This window comes from Myxine glutinosa, chromosome 11 (assembly GCF_964187855.1).
Source record: "Myxine glutinosa chromosome 11, kmMyxGlut1.1, whole genome shotgun sequence".
Classification (NCBI taxonomy): Eukaryota; Metazoa; Chordata; class Myxini; order Myxiniformes; family Myxinidae; genus Myxine; species Myxine glutinosa.
Window position 1 is genome coordinate 49,555,123 of NC_136271.1, and position 12,420 is coordinate 49,567,542.

A 12,420-nucleotide genomic window follows, 5' to 3' on the forward strand; every position below is an offset into this window, starting at 1 on the left:
AGTTGCATCCCCAAACCCGTCCATATAAACTCCATTGTTGTCCTGTTCATCTCTCTGTGTTACATTTACATTTTGTGACTCACAGCTCCTGCCTCCATGGAACAATGACGCCTGAGCACTCAATTAGCCCTCCCAGTACCAAAGACTTACAATCAGACCGACAGACAGACAAATAACAGAGGCATGTCGCCAGCCCCAGCACAGGACATCCCCTTTCCGGGCAGGCATAATATAATCCACAGCATCGAAATGCCAATTTCTATCCGGACCCTCGCAAAGCCAAAATCCATGCATGCGTGCTCCATCATGCAACCCGATCTGTACTCGGTGCGCCCGGCGCCCCCTATAATCAGTGAGTTATAATAACCACAATATCTCTGGCACCCAACTCGTGATACCACAATTTAATCCACGTTACTTGCATCTCTTCATCCTCACAAATGTCCTCCGTTTAACGTGACTCAAATCCATCTCAAATCCCCACCGCTCGGCCCGGTTAAATTAAATTCCAAGCGTACTGTATTCTCTGTCCACTAATTATGTACATGATTTTGGTTTTACCCACAATATAATGTCCCGATATTCTCCCCAGATTTAGGTTCTATATCCTGTCGTTAAAGCAACACCCTGTAGACTGACTCCGCCTGTCGTTCTTCCAAGGTTAGTGAATTGCCTCTGACCTCTTACCCTTACATATCTCGAACAAAGGTCAAATAAACTTCGAAAGGTCAAACTTCAAATTGGGGTAACCAGCGCTTTATTATCCCACAAGTAATGCAAGTCCGGCGACAATGGACAAATGACCATTAATGTGGCTCTACATAGCATAATGCTAACTTCTACGAATCCAACAACCGTCACACTTCGTCCAAGGACCTTCCGTACGAGGCGTGCTTCACAATGCCCATCGCACATCCTTCCTCGTTCGCACAACGCTTCATCAACGCACCTCCTCGCGCCCACACCTTGGCACAAGCCACACCACATACCGACAGTTGAAACCTCAACCGTCCTCCTTCCTCGGATCAGCGTTCTGTTGAAAACGTGACATTTCTGTTCAAATTATTGAATTTCCAAATACTCTCCCTGCAGCGCCCGTGAGGCAGCTTGTCCCACATTATCTGCCCTCAGACCCATATGCGTTTTAATAACTTAACCTTATCAGCATCGTTCGCCAGCATACCCTTTGTCCGGCGCATTGATCATCCCAAATGCTTCGATGCATCTTCCAGCCGCCACTCCGCACTGTACCTTACTGTATGAACAAGACTTTTTGGCTCCGGAAATTAATTACTCTGTCTTGAAATCGTTTAATTTAACCATCCTAAATAAATCCATCCATATAAATCCATCTTATAAATCCATCTTAAATAACGTATTCGTCCTGTGACATTGCCTGGCATATATGTCACAGCCGGCCACTATTCCGACATGGCTCATGACTCATGTCTAATTCTGACAAGAAGATGAAGGATGAAGGACATGATATGAAGAAGAAGATTCTGACAAGATACTGACATGTGAACGTCCGACATCCAGCAAAGTCGAAATGACCCACAATGCATTTGGGCACACACTTCCTCTGAGAGTGGGCGAGTTATCGCCGGCACTCTGAGCAACCTCATACAGCACATCCGTGACTCGCGGCTCGCTTGGCTCCTGTCTGAACACCCAATATCCCTCTACCCAAACTTCCACGGAGCCGCACGGCGGAAACACAGGTTTGTACCACATTTTAATAAAACGAATAAAGCCAGGATTCTCGGATAGACGTTTAATTTCACAACACACATGACAAAAATCCGATTTAAATTCAGAGATCGCCGATCGACCTGGCACAACCATCTCAACGCGTACCTCGCGTTGGGACATGCAGTCGGCTGTCATAACAAAGTGCTGTCATAACAAATCCACGACCTGACATGTAGTGAGCTGTCAGAACATTGAGCTGTCAGAACTCATCCCTAGCTAACAGGATCTCCGACGCTTGACCTCTCTGATCCAAAATGCACTATATGACACCAATTCCAAAGGTGAGCTGCCTCAGCGATACATCCCACACATACAATACACAATATCTGCCATTGAATGAACTCTTCAATTCAAGTAAAACACACATATTGATTCGAATTCTGCAACCATCTCCAAGAAACCGCTTCATATCAACAGTAGATCGACAAGGGCACTCCGGGTGCTTTCCTGACCCGATTTATATCAATTCGCTTCCCAAACAACTCCCAAACAGATGAAAATCCGGACTCAGTTCAGGACCTCGCCTGTTCTCTCGGATAGACGTTAAAATGGACATTCCCGGCCTGAATTTCCCCCAAGTCGAGCAGATCGCTTACAAAGTTTCACACCGAAACCCTCTGCTTTGCACATGACACACAGACAAACACATTGGCCAGACACACACGTCAATTAACATCCCAATATACATTCATTCCTCATTCATGTTACGTCTCTCATTCAAGGAAAAGGATTTTTTGGGACGGGTTTGGACGGGGGGTGGGTTGAGGTGGAAAAAAAAAGGGGAGGCAGGGCGGGGGGTGTTGGGGTGTTGCCTAGAGCCCCGGGGCTGAGCTCAGGTCTTGGGGGGGGGTTGGGGGCATGGTGGCTACCTCCCCTTTCGCGGGGTCTTGGTCCGGATTATGGACGAGCGGCATTAGCCGCTGATTTGCTTGCTTAACTACCTCCTTAATTGTTTCACCTGGCCCATTTCCTGTGAGCTTATTTATTTTCTCTTGTCCACCAGGTCCTGGCCTGCTTTATCTGGACCTCTTGTCTAGAACTTCCTGGCTTGACCTCGTAGTTGTCACTACCTTCTTGTCAAACCTATGGTACCTGCGCATTTCCCTTTTCCTGGCCATGTCCCTTTGGCCTTCTAAGTTAACCTATGGCCTTTTATCTAAGTTTAGCCACAGCCCTTTGTTCCCTGGCATGCAATGGCATACCCCATCTTGTCTCTGGGCTGTTCCTTCCTGGAAAAATCTTGGCCACCTGGTTTCAGCCTATATGGCTGTCCGACCTCATTTTCCCCTCCTGGTGCTAACTGTAACTTTAAGCTTCCTGTTAAATCCTTACTGATATCCTGCGCAAAATCTATCCTTAGCTTTTTACCCTTAATGTTTATCCAGCGCAAATATTGTAACGTTACTCTTACTATCCTTACTTGTTTATCCTGGCTTTAACAAAGCTACGCCATTCTGAGGCCTAAATGAGCCTCTACTTACAATTTCTGTTCGAGTGCAGACAGCGGGGAAGACAAGGAGACTGAACCCGCGCGAGGGAGGAAGGTACGAATTTGGAATAATAGCCCTCTGATATAAAACAACTCCCACCTTTACTCAAATCAACGTGCCGGCGCCGGCCTCAGGTCAGCCTTCCTCCTGTCCCTCGGGCTCCGTTTCCCGTCCTCCGCGTCTGTTGACACCCCACTCCTGGTACCATCTGTGAAGAATCAGCTCTTCGTTTGCAAAAGAAGTCCACAAATAGCCTGAAAAATGGCGCAGTTTTTATTAAAGCCAACTTATACGGATCCGGAGGAGACCGACGTCTACAGCAATCTACAGCAAGAACATGCCACGTCAAGCCTTCCTGAAAACACATTGATTCCCAGTCCATTTATATAGGGACACGTTTTATCAGGAAATCTCCGAGGGAACAAACAACACTGGGAGAGGTTCCTCCCACCGTTATCATTCGGGGGAGTCAGCCCGTCCTTATCAATTGTTTTCTGGGCTCCGAGAAAACAGAACTGTAACTCACAAAGAGAAGAGTGTATGCTTAGCCAAACAAACCCATATATTTTATGGGTTTGTGTACATGAGTAATCCAAAGCATGTTTATACAGAGTCATGCGTTTGCTGAGATTAAAACAAAATATATATAGTTAACGATAGGTTCATGTCATTCTACTTGCATTACGCAAAAAAACAAGCGCATGTGGGCGTGGTTTTACGACCAGCCTCGAAAAAAGCACACGTATACAGTTTGTTCAGCATGACCTCATTTTAAGCCTTCCCTCATCCAAAACTAAAACGAAGCAAAAACCCTTTATTTACTTTATGAAAATAGCATTTCTAGACAACATTTAAATCATAACACATTACGCCTAACGTCTATAACTGAACTTTAGGCAATAACAAATCTACTACTTGACACTTGCACTCGCTACCGTATCACCACTGCTTGCACTCGCTACCACATCACCACTGCTTGCACTCGCTCCCGCATCACCACTGCCTGCACTCGTTACTGCATCACCACTGCCTGCACTCGCTACCGCATCACCACTGCCTGCACTCGCTACCGCATCACCACTGCCTGCACTCGCTACCGTATCACCACTGCTTGCACTCGCTACCGTATCACCACTGCTTGCACTCGCTACCACATCACCACTGCCTGCACTCGTTACCGCATCACCACTGCCTGCACTCGCTACCATATCACCACTGCCTGCACTCGCTACCGCATCACCACTGCCTGCACTCGCTACCGTATCACCACTGCCTGCACTCGTTACCGCATCACCACTGCCTGCACTCGCTACCGCATCACCACTGCTTGCACTCGCTACCGTATCACCACTGCCTGCACTCACTACCTCCTCAACACTGCCTGCCCTCACCAACCTCGCACCATAGCCAGCCCTCGGTACTTCCTCAACGCTGCCTGCCATCATTACCTCCTCACCACTGCCTGCCATTACTAGCCCCTCACCACTGCCTTCTCTCACCAGCCCCACACCACAGCCTGTCCTCAGTACATCCTCAACACTGCCTGCCATCGCTACCTCCTCACCACTGACTGCTCTCACTACCTCCTTATAAGATATTGAAAATTTGAACAAATGGAGAGGGGGTGCTGAATATGCACCTTCCCTGTGGCATCATTTGATCAAGGGCTGGCCCTGCCTACAGGCCAACAAGGGACACTAGATAGTGTGCACAGAGACTGTGCTGCTCGCTGCTGGATGGATACTTCAAAACACAAGTATATGAAGTGTGTTTGTGGTTGCTCTCACTGGCAGCATCTGCAGCACTGTACCTGCAAGGCAATAGAGAGAAAAACAGAATTGGTTGGGTTGATCCAGGTGGAGTTTGTGTAAGCAGAAAGCCAGGACTTTGAGTTGTTAACAAGGTGGCGTTACTGAATAAACACTTGCTTACTCGTGGTCGGGCCAGGGAAGGTCAGAAAGCTCAAACAGCAGAAGGTGTATGACAATATGAGACTTTGTATGACTAAGAGACCACCAGCATGTCTACATGCAGTAGGGCGTCCGCACTCGTTCTATCCCAGAATCCTGTCTCTTTCCAATCTGCTTCCTCTTTTCTCCCACCTACTCCCAAGTCAATCTCTCTTTCTTCCATTATTTGTCTCCTTCCCTTCATTTTTCCAAATTATTTTTGTAAAATTTACCCACACTCACCCTTTGCATATTCAACATTTTGATGGTGCCTCACCTTATTACTTGTTTTGCCTAGAAATGAATGAAAGAATATTTGAAAGGTTGAGGATTTAATGCTTTATACTCTCTGTTCATACCCAATAGGTTATACATTGGATGAAGATGGAGTTTTTAATGTTTTCCACATGTGTGGCCTGGATAAGCACAGTTCTGGCCTCAAACTTGTGAGAGGGCCAGACTCCGGCGGCCCAGCTTACGAGATAATCAACGCACGAAGGGTGCAGAACAGTGCACGGCGTGCCGTATGGAAACTTTTGAAACAGATGTCACGTGATGACGAATTTTTATTTCTTGCCAGCTTGAGGCAGGAAAAACGTTCACGGGGAACTCTTGTATCTGTGAGAACTTCCAAAAGCCATCGTAGAATATTTGAGCTCGTGTCAGATGGCTATATGAACACTTTGGAGCTGCATTATCTCGTGAACGGTCAACCAGCCATCAGCAAGTTTGAGAGTGTTGGCCTGGCTACCGGGCAGTGGACCAATGTGACGTTGTACATAGCGGGTCGTGCTGCTGACATTTATGTCGGTTGTGAGAATGTTGACAGTCTTGAGCTGTCTGGCCCTATTGCGGCCCAGTTACCAACCGGAAGCTACGCGTTACAACTTGCACGAGGAGCGGCAGGTGAAAGAGATTCCTTCAAGGTAAGTGGAAATTTTGGAAAAGCATTCTCCGACTTGTGTTCCGTTGATGGTTTTTTTCTTAAAAACATCTACTGTATTAAAAGGATGGAAAGTTTGTATGCAGATAAGAATTGTGAAGAGGTTGGAGATGGGATTGCGGAGGAAAGGTTGCTCTTTAATCCCACGTTCACCTGTTTTCAATATCATTCCTATCTGCATGAAATGGCTGCGAGTTTCTTCTTTAAAGAACTGGAGGGAGTCACTGTATTACATGGATGCAATTCCATAGCTGGGCCAAAAAGCAGAAGTAAGCGTAAAGCTTGGATTGGTAAAGAACGCGTTAGTTGACGAACCAGTGCTTGGGAGAAGTGGATGGACTAGGGAGTTCAAGACAAGATACGACAATAGAAGACCAATAGGCCATAACCCTGTCTGTGCTGACCAAGCACGAGGAGCGGCAGGTGAAAGATTCCTTCAAGGTAAGTGGAAATTTTGGAAGGCTCAAACAGCAGAAGGTGTATGACATGTACCGTGACATTACAGTACCTGTATTCAGCCTCTTGATGGAGAATTACATGATGCTTTAATTTCCATCGTCTCCAGGAGTGCAAGGTGAGTTCAGGCATCCCAGCTCACAATCAAGGCCAGATAAAGTGAGAGAGAGAGTGGGAAGGCTTGGGAAATCTCCCCATGGCCTTCTTCACCAAAGGAGGCCCTGCCGAAGGTGGCAAAACAAGAAAAAACAAATAGAAAATGCCAATCAGTACCAAACATTTCAAAAATTTCAATGAAGAAACAGCACCAGACTTCAGTCCTGCCCAAGACCATTTGCATTCACATGTACCGTGACATTACAGAATTTCAGGGTAAGGTTACACTACAGTGTTGTATGTGGTGAAGTTTGCATCTGGAAGGGAAGATGAGCATGTAGTAGGGGAGAACGGGGTAAATACGGACACAGATTTTTAAACCTCTGTATCTGCACAACGAGTAGTATAACTCTCAAATTAACATGGTAGCAGATACATATGAGGCATCCCCTCAATATGAGATAGATACATACCTAAAACGTTTTTCTATATTTAAGTTATCTTTAAGAAACCATTTTCGTAAGTGTCCGCAATTCCCCGCCCGCTAGCGGGGAAAACCGGACACCTGGTGGGGCAACTACGGACAAGTGAAGAAGTCGACTTTTAGGGTCTTGCATAAACCCCCTCCCCTTTTCAAACAGGCTAAACGACCTTTTAAGACACCAGAGATGCTAAGTAGTTATCTTCTCAATAGGCCTACAATGAAATGTTCCCAATAGGCCTACAATGAAATATTTTCGTCTATAGATTAACATTGAAATGTGTAATATTTGTTTGTCGTATATTGTTATTTTTTTTAATGAAGTGATCACTCGAGTTACAAGTCCTGCACTAATGACTGTGTTTCCTTTCTTTAACTTGATGAAGTTATTGGACAAGGTCTTTTAAACCAATACACATAAACAATTTTAATAAGCCTTCATCACACACCAAAATAAAATGAAACTATAGAAAACAAATGACAATCGAAACACAAAACAAACGAGATTTGTGAAACACTTTCATTCTTGATCTGGAACCCATCAATGTTCCAGTCAGACAATTGGTGAGTTGGTAGCTACATGTTTCTGCAAAAGGACAATTTTAACTGTAAGACGCACAAATACAAGGAAGTTATCAGGGGTGAATGTGTTAAATTAAATTAACATTAAAAATTAAATGTGCAATTAACATTAAATGCATTAGAATTCAATATAGACCGCAGAAAACATGAATGGGGCAATGGCGGACACCCGTCCGCAATTACCCCACATTGATCTTTGACACACGATATTTTCCTCCACACAACACTGTCTCATTACATCAATTGACACTGTATGTACGTAAACCATGCTTCAAACTGAACACACGTTTCTAATAAAATCGATGATTAACCAAAACGACTGACAGCAATAAACCCAAACAGCAAAATCTAGGAACACATTTTAGGGGGTGTAGTTAACTCTCTGACTGAGTACTTCTCTTTAAATGAGGCAAATAATAGAAGTTAGCTGGTATTTACCTTGTTACCTGCTAGGCCACTCACGAGTGATGACGGAACAGCGCCAGCTATCGCGAAATTCCAGTAACAGCCTTGTCCGCAATTACCCCATGTCCGTATTTACCCCGTTCTCCCCTACTGGCTCGAATTGGGTTAAACGAGCAGGGAATTTGTTGAAACAGTTGGCGAGTCAGTTACATCACTGTAAACACTGCGGGGCGAGATGCAAGTACAAAAAATACATAAATGTTGCAATCCATGATTACTTCTATTGAGTACAACTATCGGGAAGCCTTTTCATGGTGGCTGTACCGCCCCAACGCAAGTCGGGGGCCAAATCTTCCCCATTCTTCCCTGCTTCTTGGATTCGTCAGGGCAGCGCAGACACGGTCAGAGTGCCGATCAGTCCCCAATCCCCATAGACCGGCCCTTTCCAACCTGTCTCTGTCTCTTCTCTCTCTCTCTTTCACTCACTCTCTTTCTCTTTCGCTTTCTCTCTCTCCCTAACTCTGTCATTTCTTGACTTTGTGAAGGTGGGGTACACTAATCCTAGATGTGGGGGATCTCTGGGTCTCTCCTGGGAGATTTAGCGGCTGTCTCCATGCGCGGGCTTGTTCAAGACGACTGTCTGTGGCTGTACAATACGGGTACTACAAATTGGCTGATAATGATGTCGTATTGTGGATTCCAGTTTACAGTTTCATTGTTGAGAAAGGAGGGGAGGAATTGATTGAGAGATGGGGCCCATAAATAAATCCGTTGCATAGGATGAGGGGTGAGGGGACAGAATTGACTGAACTTGAGTGATTTGTCAAGGAAGTATACACAAAGAATTAAGTTAAGCACCCCCCCCCGTTTTTCTACAACCTCGCACATTACAAGTTTGTTGTCGTCAAAACAGTGTAATATACCCATGATATTGCTATATTTTCTGGAGAAGTGATATTATGGTCACATAAAAACATAACAATCATGCCGTTTTCAATATTTTATTCTGAATAATTTAAGGTGAAAATTTTTGGGAATTTTAGGCATATTTTCACCTCAATTTAAGTATGGAGCTATAGGTCCATCACGGACAGTGTGGATGACGTTTATGTTTTCTAACGTACAGTCATTGTTCTGAGAAGACCTCTAGCGATCTTTGCGTCAATAACGTGTGTAGGACCCACGTGATCGGATCACTGACTCAACCAATCACTCTTATTCACTTTGATCACTCAATTTCATCAATGGATAATTGCTAATGTCATACCAATCATTATTTGATCTCACATACCTTAGAATATATGCCAATGTATACATATACACAAAGAATATATATTAGGGGGTGCTTACCTTAATTCGTTGTGTAGGGGTGCTTAACTTAATTCTTTGTGTATAGATGGGAGCGTTTGCCAGATGATGCTTTCGGAAAGAGAGTGTGAGATGTCAGGATTGAAAGACAAATTCCAAGTGTTTGACCAGTTTGTGATTTTGTCATGGTCTAAAGACTAAAGAGATGGAAGAGGCTGCTACCTGCCCATCTGCAGGATGAGGGATGTTACGGCCAATGATGGAGTCATCAGCGAAAAGATAAGGAGGATTTTCTTTCTCAAGAGAATCATGGTGTACCATTATATTGTTCTGCAGGCAAGATAACAACACTTTGCCTGCAAAGCATCATGTTAATCGTTTGTCAGCCCAGGATTTAAACACAGACTTGAACTTGAAAGTTTTGCCTAGGAGTACCATTTCGAAAACAAACAATTTTCTCTTTGAGATCATGGCTGATTAACTTGTTTCATCATTATCCGTGTGTTTTTGAATTGCAACCCTTGAGGTCATTGTGAAAAACGTTAACTTTTATATGTAAGAAAACAATCTATTGTCCACCCATAAATAATACCGAGGTTTTTTTGTTTTGTTTTGTTTTTTGTATACAAGATCGAGTCTCGTCTAAGAGCAAACATTAATGCCAAAAAAAAAAAAAAAAACAGACACATAAGACAAAATAAAGGGAGCGGGAGACAAGATGGGGAGAGAGGGGGAAGCACCCGAGTACAACATTTGAGAGCATCGACATCGGGAGATCTGTGGGAGGGAGAGGGCTTGGGGGTGGAGGAGGCGTGGGATGGAGTGTGGGGGGTGGGAGAGGTAAAAAAAAAAAAACACATCGACACAGCTAAGACCTTCACTCCTTCATTCCTCTTTTCTCCCGCCTCTGGAACAAAGTCCTTCACTCTCTTCAATCCCACTCCTCCCTCCAGGTCTTTAAAACAGCTGTTCACCACCATCTCTTATATTCCCCCATCCAAAACCTTGATCTTTTCTACCCCCGTTAATTCACCCCAGATCCACGTTTTTGAAATACCAACTTCTTTCCTGGAAGTCCTTGCAGTATCCTTGTGTTTTATACTTCAACCCCCTTCCCACGCCTCCTCCCCCCAAGCCCTCTCCCTCCCACATATCTCCCAATGTCCCTGCTCTCAAATGTTGTGTTTGTGTGCTTCCCCTTCTCTCCCCATCTTGTCTACCACTCCCATATGTTGTATGTGTCTGTTTGATTTTTTTGTGTGATAAATGTCAGCTCTTTCACGAGCCTCGATCTTGTATACAAAAAAAAAAAAAAGAGACTTCCAGGAAAGAAGTCGGTATTTCAGAAAAGTGGATCTGGGGTGAATTAACGGGGGTAGAAAAGATCAAGGTTTTGGATGGGGGAAGATAAGACATGGTGGTGAACAGCTGTTTTAAAGACCTGGAGGGAGGAGTGGGATTGAAGAGATTGAGGGAGTTTGTTCCAGAAGTGGGAGAAAAGAGGAATGAAAGAGTGAAGGTGAGCAGAGAGTCTTGATTTTGGCAGTTTCACCAGAAGAGGGTTGCTGGCAGTTCTTGTGCGACCTGTAGGAATATTTGGGGGACAGGGCACAGACAGGGCTGGGGGCGGGGGGCGGGGGGGCTAGGCCAGATAGGAGTCGGTAGAAGACAGAAACACCACCTACCTGCCTGGGGTGAGTGAGTGAAAGGCCCTCACAATCAGCTTCATCGCGGGAGATTGCAATGATTCTGAAAGCTTTGTTTTCAACAGCGTGAAGACGAGCTAGGTGTGAGGCAGGAGCACCAGCCCAGAGGAGAGAGCAGTATTCCATTGAGCTGCGGATGAAAGCCTTGTATGTGGTGAGGAGCTCAGGTGTGCCAAGGAAGGACTTCGCACGATGGAAGATGCCCAGTCGGCGACTGGCTTTGGAGTCCAGTTTGGAAATGTGGTTTTCCCAGGAAAGATCATGGCAGATAGTGAGACCCAAAAGCTTGAGCGACAGAACTTCTTGGAGAGTATTGTTGAGAAAGTGGATGGGAGGGTTTTCCAGACGGTATTTTCGGAGAGACATAGTAAGAGTGTGACATTTGTCAGGATTGAAAGACATGTTCCACTTGTTTGACCAGTCTGTGATTTTGTCCAGGTCTGCAGAGAGTGAGGAGGCTGCAGACTGCCGACCTGAGGGATGATGTATGTAGCGGCAGAGAGTGGAGTCATCAGCAAAGAGACAGATGATTTTCCAGAGAGCCGGAGAGATCATTGATGAAGACCAGAAAAAGTACAGGGCCCAGAACACTGCCTTGGGGAACTCCAGCCTGAACAGGAAGGGGAGATGAGAGAAACCCATTCAGGGCCACACGTTGACTACGACTAGAGAGGAAGTCTGCAAGCCATGCGTGGAGATTTCCATGGATACCATAGGAGGAGAGGTTGGTGAGCAGAGCTGGGTGCCAGACCGTATCCAAAGCACATGATATGTCAAGGGAGACAGCTCTAATTTCCTGTTTGACATTGAGGACCTCCATGCATTGTTCAGACAGCAGAAGCAGCATGTCCAGAGTAGAGTGACCTGGTCTGAATCCAAGTTGATGAGTATATATAAAGCCATTGGAGAAGAGGAAGGATTTGATATCCGAAGTAATGATGGATTCCATGACTTTGCTGATAATTGGGAGCAGGCTGATTGGTCTGTAGTTGCAAGGATCTGTTTTTGCACCTTTATTGTGTAAAGCGGTAACGTTGGCTGATTTCCAAGCTGATGGCAGATGACCTTGAGCAAAAGAGAGGGTGAAGAGAATAGAGAGAGGGTGTGAAAGAGCAGCAGAGCAGGATTTTAGGACCCGTGGGCTGATGCCGTCTGGTCCAGTTGCAGAATCAGAGTCGAGGATTGACAGAAACTTCTCCACTTTGTCAGGAGAGAAGGACACAGAGTCCAGGAGCAGCTGGGTATGACTGGG

The 12,420-nt window shown here is 45.3% G+C and overlaps 1 protein-coding gene across 4 annotated transcripts in view; it reads left to right on the plus strand.

The window, feature by feature from the left end:
- Positions 1-12,420, plus strand: part of LOC137413868 (thrombospondin-1) — a 97,446-nt gene that overhangs the window by 29,123 nt on the left and 55,903 nt on the right. For all 4 annotated transcript variants that reach the window (XM_068099307.2, XM_068099308.2, XM_068099309.2 and 1 more), the window contains one exon: positions 5,558-6,117. In XM_068099307.2, coding sequence (XP_067955408.2) covers positions 5,558-6,117 — 560 coding nt within the window. The remainder of the gene's footprint in view (positions 1-5,557; positions 6,118-12,420) is intronic.